Source organism: Fulmarus glacialis, unplaced genomic scaffold (genome assembly GCF_000690835.1).
Source record: "Fulmarus glacialis isolate BGI_N327 unplaced genomic scaffold, ASM69083v1 scaffold5399, whole genome shotgun sequence".
Taxonomy (NCBI): Eukaryota; Metazoa; Chordata; class Aves; order Procellariiformes; family Procellariidae; genus Fulmarus; species Fulmarus glacialis.
The window spans coordinates 1643-28193 of NW_009233738.1; the positions used below are offsets into that span (position 1 = coordinate 1643).

General features: G+C 36.1%; 1 protein-coding gene across 1 annotated transcript; it reads right to left on the minus strand.

Annotated features, from left to right (window-relative positions):
- LOC104071959 (uncharacterized protein C8orf34 homolog) lies at window positions 1-26551 on the minus strand (the record flags this gene model as incomplete). Its single annotated transcript, XM_009585399.1, has 5 exons — window positions 1-94; window positions 5374-5876; window positions 10556-10676; window positions 21563-21636; window positions 26466-26551. Coding segments are annotated over 5 exons (878 nt in total), but the record flags the coding sequence as incomplete, so codon positions are not given.

The window sequence follows — 26551 nt, forward strand, 5'->3', positions numbered from 1 at the left end:
ATTTGTCTTGGTCAGCTTCCACTCCTTCACTTTCTGTGTCACTCGGCAATATCCAAGGTTGATGAGCAAGCTGAAGCTGTTGTAAGAATTCATCCTGCCACAAACAGATCTATTTTAGATAAAATGACAGAGAATGGTTCTATATAAATGCAGACTGTAGCAAACACTCTAGCCTCAATTAACTAGAAAGGAGAAAGCCTTTAATAAAAAAAAAAAATCTTGCTGTGAAATAAAACCAGAATGTAGAGGATATGCAGGCTCCCTAGAATTTTTTTATGTAATTCTTATTTATTTATCTATTGTGAAAAGAAAAAAGGTCTCTTTAGCTATCTATCTGCTATAGCCACAGATATATACATACTCATCTTAGAAATGCAGCGACACAGAACAAAATCTTAATGCAGATATTCCATCTGTCCCCACAGTTTTTGGGCTATGCCTAGACATGTCATGCACAATTTGCTTAAATAAGGCTTTGATTTGTCAGAACTTTCACTGTCTCCAATCTAGTAAGAACAAGGACCTGAAACTTGATTTAGAACCTATGGTTTTATTGGAGAAGGAGAAAGCCTAGGAAGTAAAAATGCTATGGAAACTTTTGTCTCCAAGATACCATAAAACTCTAAGCATCAAAATATAAATGTTTTACATAGTTAAAAATCCATACACAGCTGAATATATGCTTTTTAAAATGTTTTACAACTGCCTCCTTTTTTATATAATGTATATATGTATATAAAAATATTTTTCCATACCCACACACACACATACGTATGTGAGCATGTACACACACAGACATATAAAATACTTTGACAGGTTCCTTTGCAATATTCAAGGTGAGAGATGAGACTGGAATGCACAGTTTTATTTTCAAAAGCAGTTCAAACATACAAGACTAGTCTCTAAAAGAGAACTTAAACATTGGCCGGATATCATAAAATTACTGGCCAGATTCCTATAAGCACCTAAAAAAAACGGGGGGTAATAGCCCTGTCTTCTTTTACACCAGCTGAAAACCAGAATCTACATGTTCAAAGTTGAATTGTATTGCACAGCGCTACAGCATAATTTTTACTTTTAGGCTATCTGGTTTAAAAACAGAAACAAAGCTTGTTTAATCAGTTCTTGGAGACCGAAGTCCGTTCAATCGAGATCTAACTCACTGGGAGTAAATTATTAATTCTGTTAGTAATCTGTTAAAAAATCCACAAAGACTGCTGCAATGGCCCAACACTAAGCTCAGGCAGGAGCTCCAGGTCTTATGTGTGTATTGCCATTTCAAATGTGCTCAGTGTTCAAGAAGGTTGCTGACTACAGCACTGAACTGAGCAAAGTGTATTGGTTCTCGGAACAGGATTCTTGCAGTAGGAGCTAGTGGCTCTCATGCTGATCAGCATACTCTTTAATCTTCCAAAAACACAGAGCAAAGAACTGAGCCAGGCAGCAGAACAGAATGGAAGTATCTGACCAAAAAGAGAGTCCTCATCACATCAAGTTATGCTCTATACTCCAGTAAGTAGGAGGAAAACTTGTGTTAACCACTGCTATATTCAAATAAGCTGAAGTTTCCTGCTGTTAACAATGACAGACCAATAAAGATTACTCAATACCTCTTTAAACTATCTGGATAAATGAAGTGATTGTAAAATTCCAAGTTTCAGAAAATGAAATGGCAAAAAAAGGGAGTCAGTAGTATTTTCATCTCAACAGCTATTGATAACTATCACAGAATTGTGTCACTTTAATGGAATCCATCCTAAAGAGATAAGCAGGATTCAACATTCCTTTGTCAATTTATACAAAACACCAAAGGATAAGGTAAATGCATAAAAGTATCTCTGCCAAAGGATTTGGAACCCTGATTTATTAGTTTTATAGAGATAATAAAACTATTTCTCTAGGTAGCATTTCTTTGCTATAATTCAATTCAGCCTTGAACAGAGCTGATAATAAAACACACCTGTTAGAACTTTGTAATATTATGTGTGCCAAGAGGCAGAAACTCGTCCACAAAATCTCAGATCATTATAAGTCTTGAGCACTAAAAAACCCCAAAACATTCTTAACAGCTCATATGTTAAGTACTTGCCAAATTATTTAAGATTTTTGCTATAAAAAGATTAAACCACCCTGAGCTACAGCATGAAGTTTACTAAAACTTAAGACCAACTCTGAATTGTATTTATCAGTAATATTTTTGTATTTTAGACTTGTTATGTTACTCTGAAACACATTACAAACTAGGAAGCATATATAAGGCATTGAGAAATATATTAAAATTCCTGATAAATAAACAAGTGACAGCACACAGTGTAAACCCATATTATGAATTCTTTAATTCAAGCTCCTTATGGTAAAACATGCTCCTGGTAGCCAGTAATCACATCCTTTTCAACTGACTTATTCTCATCAAATATGTATCATCAACTTTGTACTGGTTAATTCCATTAACACCACCTAAGGGTAAGGAAGCAGAATTATTTGCAAAATCTTATCATAGTATCTTGTATAGGATTGGCAATATAACCACAGCGTATTCACATCCAGTGGAAATTCCCAGTTCACACCATACGGCTAAGAAGAATAAAGGCAATTTCCCTTCTTTTATTTTACTGTTTTTATACAGGAAGAGGATACAAAACCTACAATGAAAGTTGCAAAATAATTTACAGTATCAGTCTTGAGTTTTATATGTTTGTGATCTGTAAAAGTACACAGAAAGACAGAACTTTGTTGTTCTTCTCCTACCCCAGGCCACCTTTGACTTTTTAAAATTTGTCTCCACGGTCAGAGGGAAGCTGTGACACAAGAGAATGAAATCACATGGCCACAAATAGGGGCCCACCTCTAACATGGCAAAAAATGTCACTGAACAGAGATACTTCCTGGGTATGTTTGGTCTAAATCCACTTCTCTAAGTGACCAGGAACTTCAGTGGGCAAAGATAGCTTAAAAGGGCTTTCAAAGCTTCTAGTATAACACTCCAAAGATGGGGCTGGGAACGGAAGATTGGCCAGACCTCCATCTGCTGCTTTCTGACATCCGAGGGCCTTTACAGCTTGGCAGAGGAAGGTCTTCAGTATGAATGTGTCATATTAGCAGTTTTCCCCTTGGAAGCCAGAGCTAGTCCCAAGACAAGTTTCCGTTAAGTCAAAGGTCACTTGCGCACGTCAGGAAAGGATAAATAGGGTTTGAGCTGGGTCACTAGCAGCCAGTGTACTATTGTACCCAGTGAGCAAAGAGAAAGAAAAGAATTTGTCACTTCTAGAAGGGATTATAACAGAGGAAAAGATCCTGCACAGAAATGCTGAGATTTAACACCAGCTTTACAGTGGGCTTGCTGGATGAAGCTGGACATGCTATTCTAACTGTAAAACGGGGTAATAATATTGTTCATTTCTTAAAGTTCTTGAGACATATATATACATATATTAAAAGTATAACAGGACACTTATTGTAAGCGCTATCAGCAAAGCTTAGGATTTGGCAAACAGAAGTAACAAGTCACAGCAAATGAAATGGGACTCATGGTTATTATTACTATAACTACAGAAAGGCTGTGGAAGAAAGCATTTTTAATTGCCTGCCTTGTTACAGGAAACATCAGAAGTGATGGACAGACTGGATTGTCCCTTGGTGGAGATGCAGTGCTCATTACATGGCACTTTCAGGAGTCTATACAATAATTCTAGTTGGCATCACATCACTACGTATTAGTTAAGAACAGGACTGCTTAAAAAGCAAGAAAAAAAAGAGTGAAGTGTTTAGTGGGAAACAACGAAACCCTTCATTTCTTCTGAATATTTTTAGTTGAAAATTAATTTCAATTCTCATTTTCTGGTATGTGAGAAAATTCCGATACACAAACATACCCACCCCTCAAAACAGGAGACAAAGGGGTTTTGTTTGTCAAAAAAGAAATTTGTTACAGTTACATATTTTTTTCCATGGAAAAATTCTCTTTGAAAATATATCAACTGTCAGTGAAGATATTTTCAACAGAACTGTAGTCGCCTTCAGTCTTCATGTCTTTAAGTTGGATATCCAATTCTAGGTGAAGAAGCAGCTCGAGTGATGGGATTAGTGCACTGCCATTCAAACACCAAAATGAGGATTTTTTCACCACCAAATTTAAGTAAGATTTCCTCCCCAAACTCTTTAGAGTTATCTGTGCCTCATTTCCTTTCTTTCATAATAAATAATGGAGGCCATATACTTAATTGCAAGATTACACTAAGTATCAAATCTCTAATTTTCCTACAAGCATCTCCAAGCAATATTATAATAAACAACATTTTTTATTTTTTTAAGAAGTCATTAGACTGATAATACGTTGTGTCAAGTGTCATACCCAACAGATTTTTAAAACAAATGATACTTCTCAGAAACCATTATCTAAAGGTACGATATTTTTTTCAGTCTTGGAAAAGAGCTCTCCAGGCTTTGACAAATGGATTACAAAGAGATTGGTAATAAATGGTGGGAACTGACTTATTCCACCATTAAAAAATTAGCAATCTAGACATTTAGGTCCTTCTCAAGTCAGTATAGAAGGACTGGCATTTCCTGAGAAAAAACTCACCTTTGTAAGGCATGTATCTGAGATAGACAGCAGGGCTATTCTTTCACAGGTGCTTTTATTTCCACTGCCTACACACTAAAGTTATCTTTAAGGCAGATAAGGTTAGCAGAGGAGAACCCCACTCAAAATTTACAAGGTACTTTAACTTTTTGTTTTATTTTATTTTAAACAAAGACTAATCCTGTAAAAGCCATTAATATGGGACAGGAAGTTTTTATGCTCTGAATCAACCTAGTTAACATGCACATAGTATTAGACTGTGATTCAAAAATGTTGGACATTTTCTCATTGCAGTTCAGTTTTGTGTTTCGGAAACAAACACAAATGGAAAATTTGCCTAACTAATCATTCCAATGTGTCCAAAAAATGAAAGAAAAAGCAGTCCAAGGAAATATTATGCACTGCCAGTGCGGCAGGGAAAAAATACCCTGGAATCATAAAGATAAGATAAAGTTGTGTTTAATATTCCAGAGGTACGCACCTCTTAGAAACTGTAAGGCTAATAAAACTGCTATGCATCATGCAGGCAAAACCCTACGGAGCTCGTGGAAAATTTGGGGGGCACTAGTGTTTCAGTATAGTTTCTGTAATAATCCTGACATTCTCTAATCAGTACCTCCTAAAGCTGAGCAGTATTTCCTTGCTAATCTTCTCATTATTATATTTCAAGTTCTTTTCAGAGAAGTAAGTTACATTAGGTATACTGATGCTACTTCAACATAAAACACAATCTAGTCTTCACGTTATAGCAGCTTTTAAACACAGCAAAAACATTAAATTGAAAATCTTACTTCTGATAAACTGCTTCTCTGAGTAGTGACAGTTCCAACAATGTCTCCACTCATTTGCACAGAAAGCCCTGAAGCAGCGCTGAGGGTCCTCCCCATCTGGCTCTTAGATGTCAAAGATCTGCTTCTTTGCATACTAATGATGCCTTCCCTATTTCCTTGGTTGCTAGGGGTAAGAGGCCGTGACAGCAAGCTATTTGGGGTCACAGGTCTGCTCCCCGGAGTTGATGGAGTTGGTGGCCTGTTGGTTTGTGTACCGGGCGCTGGAGGCCTACTGTTTGCAACACTGGAGACCTGTGTTCTGCTGTTAGTGGGCAGTGGTGGTGATTTGTTTCCTTGGAGCTGAATGTTCTTCCCCATCTGAGTTGGCACCTGAGGCTTCGGATTTTGGCCCTGTGTAGCTTGAAGATTGCCTTGATGGTCAGATGTAACTAAACTATGATGTTGGATACTAGGGCTTCTAGAGACCCTTGCTTCTTCCCATAGTGCTAGGTCCTTCTCAATATCTGTGCACACACACACAAACAAAAAAGAAAAGAAAGAAAGAAACTCACTTTCTGTTTCTCTTTGGCTTAAAACTCTTACTGATTTTCTCCAATGTAAGTGACAACCTGAAGCTGTGCAGAGAAAAGCTATTCACCCTTAAAATATAAGGCATCAGAATTAACAGTTCAAATGTTTGACAAGCATTTCATCAAAGTTTATTTACATTTGATTTACTGCAAACACAGCTATCCCACAGAAACAAAATATTACCACTTTATTGAAAGTCAATACAACCTATAAAAATCCCTCTCATTTCTTCAAAGTTCTCTCTCTGTGGCTTTTGCACAGTTTCTCATTAGTATCAAACCAACATGAAGCAGTGAGCTGAACTTGCCATCCTCAGCTGCAATGAAGGGCAATCCAAAACTGGTTCAAGGTGAGACTTTTGCTTTTGGACTCACTGCCTATTGCCCAACCAAAACTCTGCGGGAAATAACCCTTGAACTCTGGCACATCTGCATCTGTGATCCCATTTGAACCTGAATATTATGCTCTGGCCAACCATCAGTGCCAGAGCAGGTGACAGGGTCACCAACATCTAGAATCCAAGCAGAAAAGGTGACCACCATTTGGTGGTCCAGTCCCCACCCCTAACACAGCCATAAGGAATAAGATCCTATTTAAAAACATAATAGATATGGGGTAGTGATGGAAAGTGTCTTCTGAATTAATTTAAATCATATTAATGCTTCTAATGAATTAAATCAGATACATTCAACAAAGTTAGGTGAGGGTAACTGGAATTTAGGTTAGCATTGCTAACATACGAAAGTCCTTGTAAGTGAAAATGTCAAGCTTAAGGAACAGTTTACTTAAGTTTATTTTATCTTACACAATTGTTATGAATTTTCACTCTCACTAGCATGTACTCTACTGTAACTTGGTTTTGATAGGGACAGTTGGTTATCTTCAGAAAAGCGATGCCATTTCCCATTAAACTGTACAAGTCACAGTCCTAGAAGCTGTAAATCAGCAGGGCTCTACTGATTTAAACACGTATTAAGTGACCTTATATAAAATAAGCATTTCATTTTTATTTTGATAACAATAATTTCAGGTTCTAAAAGTCCTAAAAGAAACAGATTCTAAACTGCATATTGGAAAATCAGATTTTCTTTCACTTGTACGTATACCAGTAGGTACAAAAGGAATGCTATATGTAAAATAATTTAAGATGTGCGGCCTTTAACATTAACTTATTTTATAATAACACCTTGAAAACAGGAAAATAAGCTATGTCAATTTCATGTCACTAGTCTAATACAAGATATTCCACATATTTCAAATGCTATTACGAGAAAAGCTGGTAAAACTAAAATAGTTGTGAAAGTCTCAGATAAAAGTGTCTCTCATCTCTTTAAAGATTAAATGTTTTGCTGTTACAAATTTCAAAATATAATTATTGTTTCTAGCACACAGTTAAGAATATTTGTAATTGCTACCTTGCTGACCTCTTAAAATTAATTATTTCCATTTTGAAATAATTATGTCTTGAAGTACTCTTCCATTATGCTTTTAAAAAAATCAATACACATCACTTTGGAACTTGTAAGATGCCTGGCAAAAATTCAGGGGTCAATAAATGACAATGTGGGCTACCTGATTCAAATGAGGAATATGTCCTTTTAAAGATTCAGCTTAGCCTAAGTCTTTGCAAAATTACAGACCTCTAACTTCCCTATGATGATTCAGTATGCTAAGAAATTATCTGAATATTGAATGATTTAGTAAGAGTTAAATAAACACTTTATTCTGGCTCATGTTTCCTTAATTCCATATAGTAATCAAACCCGCAGATAAACCAATTATTCTAATCTTTTCTCCACATATAATTAATATGTTTCCATAGCGTAATTATTGATTTTTATTTAGCATCCCCTTTTTGATTTTGCTTCAATACAAGCTTTTCAACCAGAAAGAAAAGAAAAAAAAAAATCACACATCTCCAGCTTCACAGTATTATCTGATCCATAGTAAATACCAGAATTGAATTATGACTTGGGATTTTTGAAATCCCTTGTCAATGTCACATAAAGGAAAATAAAATGTAGGCAACAGCAACACAAAGGCATTTTGCTTTCATATCAGAAATACCAGAATAAGAATATGATTAATAATGCGCTTACAAACTGTTCATGCATTTAACAGTTCTTCTTGTGATAAAATATATTCCAGAAGTATCCAACGACCACAAAATCAGTGTAACAAACCAAATTGGCAAAATACTGGAATTAACTACCAAAAAAAAAATATTCTCCACGTGCATGTAATATATAGCAGCCACAATAACATAAGAGACCGGATCTTAGCCAAAAGTATTACGAGTCATAAGTAGAGAAGGAAAAGAAAACTGATTGCTTCAATATCAGATTTTGTAAAAATGCTGCTTTCAAAATATCAAGGTACTGAGGCAGTTGCTGGTAATTGGTGCTAGTCCCTAATTTAGGCACAGGCACCAAATTGTGCCTTATGTTACGAGTGAGTTTTATCCAGCATGTAGTCCATAAGAGAAAGACAGGCTCCTTAAGAAGGTGTATCTGAGACGGGGGACCACATTTCCTCATTCCCCAGGTAATCCAAGTCATAATTCAGGCATCTAAATGACTGCCTAGTATTGGGTAGAATTAATAGGTTCCAGTGCACTTGGTAAGAACTGAAACAAGGAGACTTGCTGATATCAGAGACACCTGAACTTTTGCAAATGTATGAGACAAATAAGGCTAAGCAAAAACTCAGCATTGTTATCTGAGGTCCTCTGAGCTAATTCTTCATGGAAATTATGTTATGCTTGTCTGTGAGGGGAATAATTGTCTCAAGCAGCACTGGTGTTATAATAGGGCATGAATTATTAGGAATACAAGAGTCCAATGTTTAATAATTGGGCTATTTTCTTGTGAATTTCTCAGGCAGACAAAAATTACTGAATGGTAGAACGACTGAATCCCATGTTACAGCATTACTGAAATAACAGGCCCAAAGCCAAATGACAACAGAAGCATTGATGTGAGAGAGAAGACCTTGAAGGTCACACAACAGCAGACCGAATCTCGGAGACTAAGTGAATGTCGCTAGTTAGCTCACGGTCAATTAAGTATTTAAAATTCCATATTCTATTGAATAAGGTAGTTATTACTGTCAGCTTTGTCAAGGGAGATCTAAAGGAACTGCATGTTTCAGAGCATACTGCATACAAGAACAGCTTGTACAACCACGGAGGTGCGACCAGTTAGGACATAAATCGAAATAGGGAGATCTTTACCAGACCCCTCCTGAGTGACAACTGCAGCAACACAAGGGAAGGCAAGTGCCACCTCAGTGGAAGAAGCCCCTGGGGTACTCAGGTCCCTGCTATGCCACAGAAACCTGATGACCACAGCTTGGCCTGCTGGTCTTCTGGTTCCCACTAGATGTTCCTGGCAGTTTCAGCCTGGAGAGAGGGCTCATGGATTTTCAGTCTAGTTTGGCACTGGCTACATCTCTAATAGCTACAGTGACTTGAACCAGTCAAAAAAAATGGAATTACAGTATCTCTGTTGTCAGAAACAAACACTGTCTAAAGTATCTTCATTTGTAGATATCATAATTTTTAGTTCTTGCTCCATTACGAGCAAAAACTTTTTCTGAAGAGCTTCCCTCATTGTGCTCATAGCTTTGTCTTCTGCCTTGACTTCAGCTGCAACAACCCCTAGACAGAAGTACAACAGCTGTACCTCCTTCTAAAGAGGATACAGCTCCCAAGCCTTTCACACCAGTACTATTGGTAGGATAAATGTCCAAAGTCTTTTAGAAAATCACACTGGAAGTGGTAAGTTCTCTGCCTCACTCTCTGAATGACTTCAAAGAAGGGTCAGACAAATTTCATTTCTCTCTCCACTTTACATACACAGCCTTCATATTCCAGTTCTGCGTTACTTTTCATAGAGTTGGCCCATGAAGCTCAGTTTTCACCATATGACAAATAGCACGCATAATATAGGACTACCATGCTTTAGGTCTATGTCATACCTTGTAACTAAAGCTGAAGATAGAAAATATTGATTACAAAGAACAACAAATTGCAAACTATATCCTAGGATATCCCTCATTAATTTTTACAGAGCTCTGAAACATATTTTCACTGAAAAAAGGGGGTTTTGTTTGACCTTTTAGACATGGTTACCCCATCAAAGATGTTGCAGATGTTCCACTGCCCACAAGTTAACAGACTTCACTTAGCCAGAAGTCTCACGAACAAGGTGAGCTTTTCCTGTAAAGCAATCTATTCTCAAGCTAAAGGTCCACTACAGCCTTTTCTAAAGACTACTGTAGGTGAAGCATCAGTACCTCCTTATTGCATAAGTCTTGGTGAAATGTGAAAACAAAAAAAAAAATGTGCATTATTAAGCTGTCAGACTGCAGTATATTTAACACAGTTTAATTACTGTTTAATTACTGTATTTACTGTAATTACAGCAAAGTTCATTACATCTACAAACACAATAATTGTGCTGTTTCTCTTCAATGAAGAAAAAGGGAAGTTTAAAGTTTTTATCTGTTTTCATCAGCATGTGAGATCATTTTTTCCTTCATCTAAAATATTGGCAGAGCTACGTGGGTGAGTACTTTTAGGTGTTTTATGATTCTTTGCTACCATACATACCAGCTAGGTGTTCTTCCATGGTCTGAAGTTCTTTTGCTGCTAAGGAGTCCTTTAAGAGTTTCTGCCTTGGGGAACCTCCAGGTCTGACACCCATGGCATCCAGGGTCCAAACTGTCTGAGACTTACACAGATAAAAAGAAAAGGGAATACTTTTAATCTAGTTTCACATTTACACGTGAAACAATAAAAAAGGTGGTGTCCCCATTTAGAATAGTGAATCTGGTGCTTTTTATGTAGAATATATAAATAACATTTTATGCAAAATATTACAAAATATCATGTCTTACCTTAAATAACATAAATAGTAGGCATTACTTAAAATCAATGGTTCTAAAGTAATTCAAATATCTACCTTCACACAAGCTCTTGTTCCATGCTGAGACATCATAACAGGACAAATTCTTCAATGATTTACATTCTGTGCAGTTCCAGTTACTTAGTGGGGATTGCACTTACTTTAAACTACCATAACATTTGGCACTGTATCTCTGCAAAACAGCACTTCTGGGAATATTGCAGAATTTCCTAATCAAAATTGCCAGTGCTGTTTTATCACTGCAAGAAATATTCCTTTCAGGAACAGTGAGGTGGGGGTTGGTCTCTTCGGCCAAGTAACCAAGGATAGGATGAGAGGAAATGGCCTCAAGTTGCGCCAGGGGAGGTTTAGATTGGACATTAGGAAAAATTTCTTTACTGAAAGCGTGGTCAGGCCTTGGAACAGGCTGCTCAGGGAAGTGGTGGAGTCACCATCCCTGGAAGCATTTAAAAGACGTGTAGATGCGGTGCTTAGGGACATGGTTTAGTGGGTATGGTATTATTGGGTTGACGGTTGGACTCGATGATCTTAGAGGTCTTTTCCAACCTTAATGATTCTATGATTCTATGATTCTATGATCAGGGCAACACAGCAGTTCGGAAGGGATGCCAGCAAACAGACCACCTCCCCAGTCACTTCACTGCTGAACGCTGTGGTATTCAAAATTATCTGCATTTTCTGAAACCCACTCAATACAGTTTCAAGAAATGATTTTAAAATATACTATGAGGTAAACTTGATACGTTTTTTTAATGCTTGTTTTAAATACACAAAAAATATATGACCAAGCATGCAAGACTTGGTCATAAAAACAACAAACAAAAACATGAATTAAAGCATTCTTAACAGCCTATCTGAAATAAATCTTACATTATTACCTAACCAAAATATTTCATCTGTAGTCTAGGGGGTCTTGTTTATTTCCCAAAAGAAACATGGCTTATGCAATGGTCTCATTGTCATTCACCTCTTACTAATTTTTTAATCTTTCGGTAAATGTTAAACAAATTTAGAGAGGGGCCACGGTTTCAAAGACATTAAGCTAATGCAATTTCAGGGAGAAGAATCATTGAGCAGAGGAGGGAGAGCCAAACTGGTGATGCCATTCATAGAAAGCATACAGGGCTCTGCTGCTACGCAGTCTGCCGGTCTGGAACCGTATCATCAGCAGACATGTGGGTTGCTGCAGATCGCTGCAGCACGTGATGGTACTTTTCTGGCTGGACTCTCATGTCATAGGGAAAGGTGTACCACAGTTCAAAGGGTGAACGTGAAAATACAGGTTTCATATCATCTCTATTCACAACAGATTTGCTTTAATCATAAACACTAAATAAAACATTGTAGCTGCCTTCCCTTTTAGAAAAGTAAGCATAACTCTACAGAATTGAAATGTTATATGGGATGTATTTTACACCATTTAAAATCTGTTCCAAACAAACACTGCCTTGTATGCAACCGATCATTGTGAACCATGTATTTTTAAAATATGTTAACACATATTTATAAAGCAACAGCTATACTGTAAGGCTGCTCATGCGTACATAAAAAACCTAGTTGGATTTACCAGCATATGAAATAGCTCGAAACTGCAGATAATTCTGTTGTTATTAACTCACAACATTTTTAGAACACTAGTGACATTTTTTGATTTGCCAGTTGTTGTTTCTACACTAGTTCTGCTCTGGTTAAAGTTACCCATATTTAATCCCAGATAAATACACACGAACAGCTGAATAAAACAGTAAGTTACTCAGAAGTGGAGCTGATCCTGTAAACACATTTATTTCAGACATATCACTAGACCTGATTCACCTGGTCCCCCAAGAGATTTTGAGCATTTGTCACTTCAGTCCTCATTGTGAACTCTCCATCCAAATCATAATCTGACTTGTTGAGGTCACTACAGAATATTAATCTGTATTAAATTACTCAAATCTTTAAATGTTTATTTCTAATAGATATTAGTTACCCAATATCTATCTCTAGATGGAAGGTTATTTTATTCTGTGAACAATTCCTTTGAAATAAACGAAACCAAATAAGAGATGGGAAGGGGGAATAGAGCCTGTAACAAAACTCTCATATTTTAATTTTTAATCTATTTTTAGATATACTCTTGTCCCCAGATTTTTATGGTGGAAAAAGGCCGTTTGTATATACATTTTATAGTGTATATTTTCATAAGGGGGAAAAAACAGCAGGACTTCAATAATGACTATGGGGGAAAAATCCCCAAGGTTATAAGAATGAATCCTTTTTGAATATACAATTTCATGCACAAATACAGCTCTGATGAAATACGGAAATACTTGAAGACCAAACTGCTCTTCTAATATTCTTAACTCTACTATTCAAGTTTATCATAAGCAAATTATTATGGATTTTCAATAACTCCCTAACCTCCTAAAAACACAGACTTCCAAATGTTCGCCTGGTGAGAGGGTTTCACTCTCCATGTCCTATTTTCTAGAAATGAAATGAAGTTATCTTTCTCTTCTACAAACCTCTGCTGTTTCTTCTTACATTCTATCTTTTCCTTTACTGTACTACTTTCCTTTACGCACAGCAACCATGTAAGACACATACAACTAAGGTGACTGTCTGACTAAAGGCAGCTCTCTACTACCTGTAGTAGAATCTAAGATAAATGGAGAAAAAGTATTCTCTAATGGTAGAATTATATTCTCTAATCATTATAGTGCTTTAGATGTTTATAAAATCATGAGTAATGTTTAAATTAAATCACTTGCAATTAGGAGACTCCAAATCACAAAGATCATCAAACGTCAGCAATACCTTTGTATGTTTCCATACAGGTTTTAAAATCTTATATAAGTTCATGTAAGACGTATAGATATGTCTGTGTATAAGCACATACAGGCACACAAAGGCAGGTATACACATGCATTTAATAAATATTTGTGTCTGCCTTCATCCTGTTAACACACAGCTATAAAGACATACAGAGGTTGTGTTCAGTTCTGGATGTAGCACAGATGTATACATTCTTTCTAAGAATAAATATTAATCTTGTATATGATTTAAAACAAATACATTTACATATATTCAGTTCTCTACCATTACATATTGTTATATGTTCAAACTCCCTTTCAGATACACAGTTCCAACACCCTGTGAAATTAATGAGGTAACTTTGGACAAATTTTTTCCCCAAATTTTGTAACTCTTCCTGTGCATTTTTCTGTTCTATGTAATATCATAAGCTTATAGCATTTTGTCAGGCAATAGCTTCACAAAAGACCAGAACCGTATTGCAATACTAGTTATGAAAGATGAGATATTTAATATTAGCAATTTAATTTCATGATAAATTATGTGCTTATAATAGTGCTTTCCAATTAAACACTCACTTGATAGAAAATAATAATGATCTGGGAAAAAAAAGGTACAAGAGTTTATTAAGACATTCAAATTGTAGTGTAAGCATTTTTTGTTCCTCTTCTGAAGCTAGGTATTTCAGGGCTACAACTAACAACATTTTTGGAGGCAGGCTCAGGTAATGGTTTTTTCTATATTTCTAAATATTAGTGAACATAAAAAAATATTTTTTAACATTTTGAGACTATGAGTTCATCTAAGTGAATAACGCATAAACACAGACAGAGGTCCTCAGTGTCTCCAGCACACAATTTATGCAACAGCCTTATTCCTAAAAGATAAACACAAGCTGAAAGTAGGGGATGCTATCAAGAAGGCTTTGGAAGCATGTCATTTCAAATGCAAGGATAAATGAATTTGTACAGCTCTAGCAGAATTCACTGGTGCCCCTTCTCTCCACTGGATGAATGGCAGCAGTTCAGATATGTCACCTAAGAAAGAGATTCAGGCTTGCAAGCCATTTATTTAAACCTTCTTATTCCACTTCACCAAAATCTATCCTTTGTCTACTGGCCAGGAATTGCAGAGATAAAACACTAATGTCAGTCAACTTGGACTTTAATGATAATGACAGTAGACTGAAAGTAGTTGAAAAATATAGCACATACTTCATAGAATTCCTTCAGTATCTTCCAAACCACAACTGCCCTTCATCACTCATTAAGCTTTATAAATATTAGCACAAAATTTATAAATGGCCTATTTACATTAACAAGATTAACAAGATCTAAACATCCTCATATTTAGATGTCCTGAAAGACATCCTTGTATTTCCAACTTGTAGAAACAGCTCTGTGCCCTGTTCATCACCTTCACACTTTGAAGGTGAGGCAATATCTCTTTGCACCAGAAATATGTCCAAACAAGGCCCTCAGGATACATTTGTCAACTTTTAAGGTCAATTATGTGTCCATTTCTTAAGTGGCTTTTTTTACATATCATCATAATTTCTTCACATACAATACATTCATTAACGCTTTTTTACTTAGATCATTTAGCCAAATTACTGCTAAAATAAAAAATTACAAACAGTAAAGCCAAAGGTAATCTCTCTCATCACTGATTCCCTGAGCTTCTGGAAAATACCATAACTTACTGGGAATGCCACAGTGGAACAGAAATACAATTAAGGAGGTCATCAATAAGAATAAGAAAGTTTTTCCAAGATCACTATATGTGCTTCAATCTGCAACACAATGTTAGTTTGACAGCATGCATCAGTATAGCTTTTATCCCTAAAAAAAAACCAAAACCAAACCAGTGCAGCTGTGAATGTCTTGATCCCACCATCGAGCTGACTTGACATGAGCTGTGTAATACCCTCTGACACCTGGGGAGTTCTACAGAGGTGCAACATTTCAGAATAGCTGAGGCCTCCAACTTACCTACAACATCATCTGGAAATCAAGTGCTTGTTAGAAGATAAATTACTCTTTCTTGCTGACCATAAAAAGTGTTAATAAACAATGCAGCATTACATTTCTATGTCATTTTGGCCTGCTTCAGAGTAAAACATCCAGGTACTTACATGCATGTCCATGCACACACACAATCTCTTTTCAGGTGTGGGAACAGTCCCCACCTCACAAGAGAGAGCACTTCTTCATTTTTAAAGACTACCTGAATTACATGATCACAATGAAACGAGGAAAAGGAGGTGAAACGCAACTAATTAGTTAGTTGTTGGCAAGCTGTAAACATATGCAATGCATTTTGAATGAACTTTTTCTTCTACATAGTTTTGCTAATCAAGTGCAAATTTTATTGGTAACTTCAGGAGATAATATTGTAAGAAAGACAACCATGTTTAGCTTTCTATGTATAACCTACCATTTCTTTGCTGAATAGCTTAAATATCTTAAATAGACACATTTGACAGAGATCCCTCCAAATAAAATAAAAAAAAAAAAATGCCCTTTATTAAACAATTTGTTTGCAAGTGTCCCTTCTGTTCTGACCAAGCAGCTGGCAAGGACAGTTGTTATTCACACAGCGGAACTTTTTGTGCAATATTTTGTTTGAAGATTCTTCACACAACATGCATTTTCTGTAAGAGTTCACCAAATGTTTAATCTTTCAGCTTCCATAGTCTGTCCAAGGACATAAGGTGAGCTAGTCAACACGGTTTTTTGGTACTGTAAAAATAATAAACCTTCTCAGAGCTCTCTTGCAATATTGGCAGCCACCTCTAATCCCCACCTTCCACACTAGGGCCTGTTCTACTTGAAATGCCATATAATTGAAATTACAAGCTTTTTGTTTCCCATGGCAGTCAGCCAGCACATTTTGTGCTAAACCTTACACTAAAAAATGGTAGCTTGAGTTAACTTACACAGTTTTTCTGTTTACAGGCAAGAGGGAAGGAGGAAATATGTGGGCACCTGGGAATCACACTTGTTTCAGTTTCTTAAATGTAACCAGAATAATTTTTTTCTAAGCTTCAGTCCTGTTTTATTTATTGTTATTTGGACTAATATTTTTGAATTTGTCATGCCCAAGAAACCAAAATTTTAGCCAGGTAAAAACAAGGCACTCATTGATTTTTTTTTTTTTTTTACATAAATTTTTTTAAACTTCAGAAAATTCTTTCAATTTAAAATTACATTTTAGAAGATTAAATATTTTCAAATAAGAGTATTTTCACTCCAGAAGACATCTGCCCTTCTGTCCACCCCATGAAAGGTCTCCTTGGAAGCACTAACCACACGCCGCATGCAATGCCTGCCAGTGGGGCTGATGAACTGAACTTGTGAGGAGCAGTGACCATTCTGGAAGCAGTCCTTACCCCCGGGTGTCCGGGCAGGGAGACGGAGCAGTCCCCGCCACGCATGACAGGGGTCAGGCAGGCACCCAGGGGAGCTCAAGTTTTGCAATATGCAACACATCAGCAAAAAGCAGGTAAGAAGTGAAAAAAAATTTTAAGTACTTCAGGTGTTCTCCAAAGTCAAAGAGAATTTTAAAAGTAAGAAATAATTATTTTGCAGCTATTTGTACAAAATGCTATGTCTGTTTTATACAATTTGTTTTATACATGGGAGGTCTCAACCGAAGAGGTTCAAGGTATGCAATTCAAATTACTTGCTTAACTACTTGCAGGAAATATCACATATTTCCCAAGAACCTTGATATCACGTTCTTCTACTATCTTGTATTGTTAATTTAGCTAATAGTAATTAAACTAATTCATACTACCTCAGAGGCACACTGCTGTTGTTCCTGATGTGGCAGTGGAACCTTAAAATACTTATTTTAATGGCTAACCATGCTAAACAGTGACCCCAACCCAGCAAATAATTTATAGATTTAGTTAAACACTGATGTTTGGGTGATTTAGAGCTGTCAATTATACTCAATCTTGTACAAGTAATTAAGTTGCTTCTCAGCATTGTTCCCAGGGAAAATAGTGGGAAAAGAGAACAAAATTTCTAACAACTACAATTTAAATCATGTATCACTGGAATATAACTGTATTCAACATATATTGATAGCAAGAATTAAAAGCTTAATTTTTCTTCGTGCATGAAGCCTCAAGTCATTTCACAATTGAATTACCATTAAGGAATTTCTGTATTTATCACAGAAAATCCATGTGTGTATTCCTTCTAGGAAAGCAACTGAAAAGTTCCAAAGCAGTATGGAAAACTGGAGAAAATTTATTTAAAACAAAACACCTTTATAAAACAATTCATTAGAGCATTTTTCCCACAGTAATAAAGAGCAAAAACCCAAGGCAAATTCATGCAGAAATGCCGTTTGCAGTTGGACAACTTTTTGTTCCACAGTTTCTGTTACACTTGGATTGGTTTGCCTTACATGGACAATTTGCAAAGAAAAATATATCTTTTTATGTGCACATGCAAGGCAAGATGAGTGAATGCAAAGATTCACATAAAAAAAAACCCAATAAGCATGAGTCCTGTTAGATCCAGATGGTAAAAGAAGCAACTCAGAGGGAAGACAAATGCTACTCAATGTGAACTGCCCAGTGCATGTGCCCTTTCTTTCTGTTAGTCACTGTAAATTTAGTAACTTCCCCTGATACCTTACTTTTCCATTTCTGTCAGAATGCCAGCCCACCTAATTTTTTCCTAGTATCACTTCAGTGTTTTCTTAAAGCTTGCTAGCCAGATATTTATAAAATTCATTTACAGAAACATAAAGTAAAATAGGACTCTGAGTTCACCACACTGCAAAAATCTCAAGAAAAAAGCTTTGCATTTTGCCTAGCACTTTTTGTTACGTTAAATATTTGTCAGAAAATGAGCCCTGCAGTAAACTAGGATCTCTAAGGACATTTTGAATGCTTGCTTCCACTTTGAATCCTTGCAAAACACTTGGGAAGAATGCTGATTCCTGTAAATACTTCAAACTGCTTTTTGCTAGCTTTATTCATTTATTCATTCAGTACGCCTTGTTTGGGATTGTGCAGCACTGAAAATGTAAGTTCTCGATTTTTCAAAGATCAACTCTCTTCCTGAAAAACAAAGTGTAGCAAAAGGTTCTATTAAAAAAGGTTTAAAGGAAAAAGGTCTAATCACAAAAACTTCCAGATTCTTCAGAAATAGAACAGTAAACATATACAATGTTACAAGAAAAATCACAACGTAACCATAGTATAAATTACATGAACTATGTTATAGACATAGATGTTGCCTATCTCTTCTAAGTACTGGTATCCAGATTGCTTTAGTCTCCACATCAAAGATCTTATATGTGGACTTATACACTGGATATGAAAAAAGAACCCAGACAGCTCTTTTCTAAAGATCCTTATGCATAATTCTTGCTGCTTTATCCCACAATTTTTCTCAAAACACTTCTCCTCTGAAGGCTGAGGCACTTTTAAAGAAAATGTGTCAAATATACATGAGTAGAGAGAAATTTATGATAATGATCCATTTAACTAGCAACAGACTCAAATTACCCTATTGGAATGCAGTACCAGTATTAAGCATGGCACACCTTGAACCCGGTCAGGAATTTTTACATGTAATATGCACATTTGACTGAATGCCATGAACAAATTTGTCCAATTTATGAGAAATGTCTGATCAACATCCTATTTATTCTATTTTTCCCCGCATCTTGTGTCTCACATAGTATGTCACATCTCATATAATATCTGAAAATCATTTCAAGTCATGAGAATGTATTTTGGTATCAATTCTGAAGTAATTTTACAGGCGTATTTCTTACTGTTTTGAAGGATTTGTGGGAATCCATTGCAAGAATGCATTTATCTTCACAGCCTTCCTATAAGAAACCTCAGTTTTACCTCTATATTTTGTGTGTCAAGACTGTCAAAGAATAAGTCTCACTGGAAGTTATTAGGGGACCATGGAACAGATTTCTATTCCTTCAGAGCCCTAAAAGGCAACAACAACAGTTGGATCATTTTTTTCTTTTTGAGGAGATATAGTTGCAGACAAACATACAGTGTTGGATAGCTGAATGTTATTTTGAATTACAGGCCATTTTAAAGAGATAAAAGTACACAATCAGCTAGCTACACACTATTCAAGCAAGAGCTTTAAGATACAAAACACAAAAAACCCCAAAGGCAGATGAACTAACAGTTACTGGTTTATGGCTCCTTAGTAACTCACGCAAAGGAATTTTCCAAGAGCTCAGGAAAGTGAAGCTAGCTGCCTTTCCCCTAGGGAGAGGTTGGGTGGGCAGAGCAATACCTGCAACTGCTCTTCTTGCCTTCTCTTTGCAGCACTGGCAATAACAACAATAGTCAGTGTGGCTTTCAGAGATTCAGCCCAGGCCACTTTACTGCCCCTGCAGTCTACTGCACCAGGCAACCTTACCTATGCCTAGAACTGGCAGAGCATTATATGATATATATTGTTTGTCTGTTCGTAAGCATGCACACACAGAGCATATACCTAAAAATACTCAGTTGAAGGCTGTACATTTCTGTAGCAAGATTTTGCTAATAAACATAATGATCATTTGTTTTCCTTGAATCTTTATTTTTCTGTGTAATTCAATTTATTTGTTGCTCTTTACCTATGTCTGCAGAACTGATAAATCAAAGCTGGTAGGTGCGGGTCCAAATCAATAAGAAAAACGTGGGTTCAGAAACTGCTGCAAAATTTATTATACCTCTCTGTTCACTGGTGTGAAGCAGAAAGGAGGCTTGAGAAAGAAGCTCAATGCAATGGCAACTAAAGTTCTGCTCCTTACTCCTTTTGCCCAATATCTACAAATGCTCTGTGAGGTTCTTGCTCTCCTAGTTCTCAAAGAGCTTTAGGAATTGACCTGGAACTCCGTATCTGCCAACTGCTTTGATAACTCTGGTTGGAAATACTCTATGTTCAGTATTATTTAGCTTTATTAGTAGTACTTAATCAGCTGCCTGAAAGACTGCAGCATCAGTCTGCATTGTCATTTCTCTTTTTTCTTTAATACTGCCCTTTCTTCCTTAGCTAACAAATACTAAGCCCTTCTTTTCACTTACTTTATCAAAACTAAGTGTGCTATAAACCAATACTGCTATGGTTGAACAGAAATTAATGTGTCCTCTTACAGCTGTCTAAAATTTTGCAAAACAAACAACTATGGTCAAGTTATTTGCCTTAGGAAAAAAGCAATCCCTTCTTTAACGTATATTCAAACTTCTGATGCAATACAACTAGATTCAAAATTCTGATTATATCATTTTTCAAAAATTATTTTATTGATGGTTTTATTTTCTGCAAACTGCAAATCTGCAAAGATTTTCTTAAATTTCAAAATAAAAGAACTGATAAAAATATTACCAAGCATAATACTGCATTCTTTAAAAAGATATATAAATTAGCCATACATTTTAAATAGACACCTCTTGTTTATTAGTTTCCAAGCAAATGTTACCAAAAACCTAAATTATAGTTGAGACTTTATAATGTCATATTTCATAATGAAATTTAGAGTTTGAATTTTTGTTCTCTTAATTTTGTATAATTGAATATTATCTGGTGAAATAGATATTTGACTAACTTTTAAGAACATACAGACATAGTATAAAATGACTGCACTTTCAATGCGAGCTATACATGTAAGTCCAACAACATATGGTTTTGTATGAGATTATAATAATTTATTTCAAAATATCACCCTTCCTAGAATCAAAAAATTAAAACAGCTAGAAAACTGAAAATTCAGAAGGGTTAGGTAAATTAAGTTTTCTTCTCTCTAGGATGACAGTGCTGGCAAGCAAAACTTTTATCTTTATGCAAAATCTAATTTTTATCAAACTATTTTTAAAAATTACAGGATTATCCATAAGGGTAGATACTTACAGATCCCACCACTTGAGAGGCACTATGAAATTCATCAATATCTTCCGTAAGTGTTTCAACCCCAGGTACTTGAGCTGTTCCAAAGAGGTAGAGAAGAATTAAATCACTCTAATTAAGTAAGCATTAGTCACTTTGAAAATAAAATGCCTATAAATTAACTGCTGGGAAGGTAAATATGGCTACTGTAAACGCACTGCTTTTCAGCTACACTTCAATGGATTTTAATTTATGTCTGATTTTAATTTATGTCTGATTTTAATTTATAAGCTTAATGCAATGTGAAACAGTGTCTTTAACACAATTAGAATAATAAACAAGCTTCCTTCAGCTGCCAAGGTGTCTTGTAGGTTACTTATTATTTTTACTATTAAAACTAAATACTGCTTGTCCTTTCCACAAGTGAGTAGTGGATCTTCAGCTTTAATAAAATCAATAAAATTAAATTTAATTAATTCTGTTAAAATAATTAGAATAAGTTAAAATCCTTGAAGTAAGAAGTTCTGGTCACTTTAGGCAATGTTTAAAAGCCATACAACCTATAATTTTTGCCCATACTGCCACATTTGTAAAACAACATGACTTGGTGAGAAGTCTAGAATGCCTCTTCGACACATACGTAATGACTTAAAATAGAATTTATGTACCTATGTCAGAGAAAGCAATTTCCAAGTAACATGCTATGCAGTTTCACTCTTTGCCTGACAGTCTGCTAGGCACTTAGATGCTGTTCACAAGCAGCCTAAGAAAACAAGATGCCCTGATCTTCCCTAGGTCCTGCTGTTCTTCAAACACTTAGCAGGGAGGTCCTTATGTTTCCATAGTGCCCTGATTTATTAAACATCTCAGATTATGCTTACTATAAAGACAGAACTATACTGAAGTATGGCAACTATGGTTACCACATTCATTGCAAACACAAATGAAAGCAGAGGAAGAAGTAATGATGATGCAAAGTTGTGGTCAGAGAACTGTGCAGGAGTTGGGAGATGATGCCACATTTTTGCCACTGCCATACCTAAATACCACATATTTCCATCCTTGTTAATTTTTTACCCTGGTCATGCACTTCCATCTGGAATAGCACTATATGTGTTTTATACATTCCTATTTCTATTGAACATCCCCAGTTTCAAACTTTTCCTCTACATCCAAATGCCTGTTTTGAACTTTCTACTATATTGGCACTTCAAAGGAAAAAAAAAAATATGTAGAAGCTATACATCCTAGTCTTTTCAAGTTTTTTCAAGTAGAAACTTTGTAGTTTCTAGTACCATATAATCTATCATTTTCAGTCCAATTATATTATTCCAGGTAGAGCCACAAAAGAAACAAGTCTTTGCCCACACCTCAGAAATATGTGGAGTTGCACACTACACTGCAAAGTAACTCACTTTACAAAAGAGCTTTTCTCAGACAAATTGAGGAGTAGTTTAGAAATTTAGAAGTGCTATGCTTTTCACTTATCCAATATTAAGAGTTTACTCCCTAATAAGTTATTGTATTTCAAGCTTCCTTCTACAAGAATGCACTGACTGCAAAGATCTTATCTGCAATAATGTCTTCTTTTACTGCCTTGTATCATGGCTTTCACTCAAAGGGTAAGGTACTTTTCAGCAAAAGAGACTGAAATAAGTGAAACAAGGTCCTATGGTACTTATAGGCAACTGGGATTAAATGAACAATTACCCTTTAGTGATATTATTTCTTAATATCCAAATTAAAAAAAAATACACAGTAGTAGATGACCTCTACAATTCCCCCAACCTGAAAAACAGACTGCGGGTTAACAGATGCAGATTTTTACTGGATCAATCCTGTTGCAGTGTCTATCTTTTGAAGCCTCAGCTGTTCTCCCCATCTATCTGTACAGAAGAAGAGCAAGGCTTAATGGAGGACTGATCCAAGAGACAAACCTGACAGGCTTGGCATCTACAGGGGAAGTTTGCTGTGCTGTCTACAAAGCTGTTTCTTCTAATAAAAATCAAGAACGTAGCTATTAAATTCTTCCCTTAGTTCTTTCCTGTGTAGTGGTCCAATGGGAAAGAGAAACGGGTTTGAGAGGTGTCGTTTAGGACAGTAAAAAGAAACTGCGGTGTTAAAGCATCTTGTGTTCTCCGATCTTGAGACCTGATTCCCATCTCTCATTTTTACTACTTAGATCAAACACACTTCTGTCCAACTCAGCAGAATTACACTAGAAGGAAATCAGTGTAGTGGTTAATTAGAACCAGATCCAGATTGCCAGTGGAGTCAGTATAGTGCCTGATGCTGCAGATGATCTGTTTACATAAGCTATTACATTGACTTTATTAGGTGGAATTGATTTAGTAAGGCTTATTTATAAGGGCTGTTAGATCAGATGTGCTGCCAATTACTTCTGAACCTAGTTCATCTGAAATCCACAAGAGAGATGCTCCAGATCTAACAACTTAACAATTTCCCACTACCCAGAAACAGATCATTATCTAAAGAAAGCTACCCTCAACTTTGCTGTGCATCAGCACCTTGCTTGCATATTCTTGAATGAACGGTTTACATCAGCACTTCCCAATGCATAGTTTTCTCTCAGTAAGATCATTGGTACTGATAAGTAAGAGCAGAAAATAAATTCAAATAAACCTGGTAAGTGAAGCCTGTTAGTCACTTTTTCATTATATAATACATTAAGAGGACATAACTAAAAATTCCGTGCAACATGATGCCTTGGTTACTTTGGGCTTTCTAACAGTATTTTTAGGAGTCTCTTTTATCACCTTCTCATACATAATATTTATTGGAAATAAATATCAGATGTACAGAAAACAAGTCATGTGCTGTATTTATAGGAAAGATTGATAGAATGGGCAGTTGCCTGAGTTCTGTGCCTGTTCCTAGTCTGTGCCTACTTGTAAAATCCAGCTGTGCTTTTTTTCAAATCAAGATGTATTACTAACCAACATTTTAGGAAAAAAAAAAATATTTTGAAAGGCCGAACATTTTTGAGAGCACCTCTTGACAGAAATTTGGCAGTACCTCACTGTTGACCTCAATCCTTTTGCCCTAGGGGCTTTGCTATTTTCTAGCTATATGACTAACAGGTTCATATATATTCACAGACATGAATACTATATAATTCACAGACAAGACTACTCCATCTTCTCTACATCTACATTTAATACTACTGACTCTGTAGTCAGTATGGATATAATACTACAGAGTCAGTAGCATATAAAGTGGTGCAACTCACAATGGCTATAGCACTCCTGTGCTCCATACTCTGTGACCATGAATGGTCCAGCTTCATTATTACACAGCATCCAGCACCTTCTGACAGTTTCACCTTCTCTAATCCTGATGCCTCTGCCACTCAGCAACAGCTCACTATTTTATTGAAGCCTACCGTTTCAGAAGACAGCCTGGAAAAGTGGGTATATTTCCACTTCAAGAACAAGGGTACACAGGAAGGAAAAAGGAAGCAGAGATCTGTTCAAAATAAATTGTTTCAGGATATGTAGAACTTTTTCCTACATGTATGTCTTACTTGTTTCTACTGCAATAATATCATACTTGCATATCCCCTTACTTATCCCAAACAAGCCACCACCACCTCCTTTCCTGGAGATTACTCTCATAACAGAATAATTTCGCCTTCCTTTCACAGGGCTTGAGTGCAGTCACCAGTCTGGGTCTCTCCTGCTGACAATCTTCATCAAGCTTGTAAGAACATCATATTTTGATATACTGAGTCCCCTATTAAATTTTTTTATAAAGTGATCAATGGTTGATGAAAAGAAAAACAAATGGTGTGACTGCATGAAACCATGCATTCTCACAAAACCAGTTTGGAAAATTTATCTTTAAAGACATACTAGTTACTAATGTTGACATACTTTGGTTTACAAATGAGCAAAAGCTCGGGTTGCCGTCATGCCTAATAGCACACCTAATAGCTGTTAGTAGGATAATCAAAAACAACAAAGGTTAGTTCCGATTTGTCTTGCATTAATTAATCAACATAGCTAACTTGTTCTGTGGCTGCTGAAGACTAAACTGCAAATCAAATCCTCCAATTAATAGACTTGGCTGGTTCTGCCCAACAGTAAGGGAACAGACTGAAAGATTTATCTTTGCAGATTCTCTGTCCAAACCTCTATTCCTTTCTGTCTCCATTCCAGTGACAGCTAAGATAAAGTTAACCTTCATCAACTTAATCTTCCATAGGAAAGCAGGGCATTCTCTGGCAAGATATCCCTTAGGAAGTGCCTTTTGCATTAGATTTCAGGCGTTATTCTTTTCAAAAACGTGAGCAGAAATTGAAATAAGGCTGAGTGTCCTGACTGCAGATTAGCACAACATATGATTACGTTTGTATGAGGAGAAAAAAATGTTCTTCAGATCTATTGCATAAACTCCTTTTTACTGTATTTTAATTTTAGTCAGTGGTGCTTGGAGAGATCAGAGAAGCATTTCTGATACTTAAAAACAGGGGAGAAATTCAGTAACTCTCTTTATTTTTACTGTATCCTGTGGATGCATTTGTAGTATTAAATATTTCAAAGACCATTCTTTGGCATAGAGGCCAACTGGCAATGGACAGCCCATGTCTACGCTATTAAGCTATTTTATATACAAAATAGTGTGCTAACATACAAATTGTCTACTAAGAACGAATCCTGGCCCAAGGCGGCTTCCAAAATATGCCTAGGAATTATTCTGGAGTGCTAATTGGCCATGACAAAAACCATGTTAGAGGCTCTTCAAACAGATTTGAAGTGTAAATGATTGAGTTCAAATGCCCAGGGACACTCTCTGGAAGTGTTTAATCTTCTTTTACAGATATAACCTCTACTCTTAAATTCAAGATGTTGGTGTTTGGGTTGTTTTTTTTTTTTTTTTATGAGCAGCAAATATATATATAACTTACCATCAGAGTCTGACACTGCTGGCTCAGATGTTTGAGATACCATGGAGACATCTTCTGGCCTTTCTGCCAAATTATCTCCTTGCAAT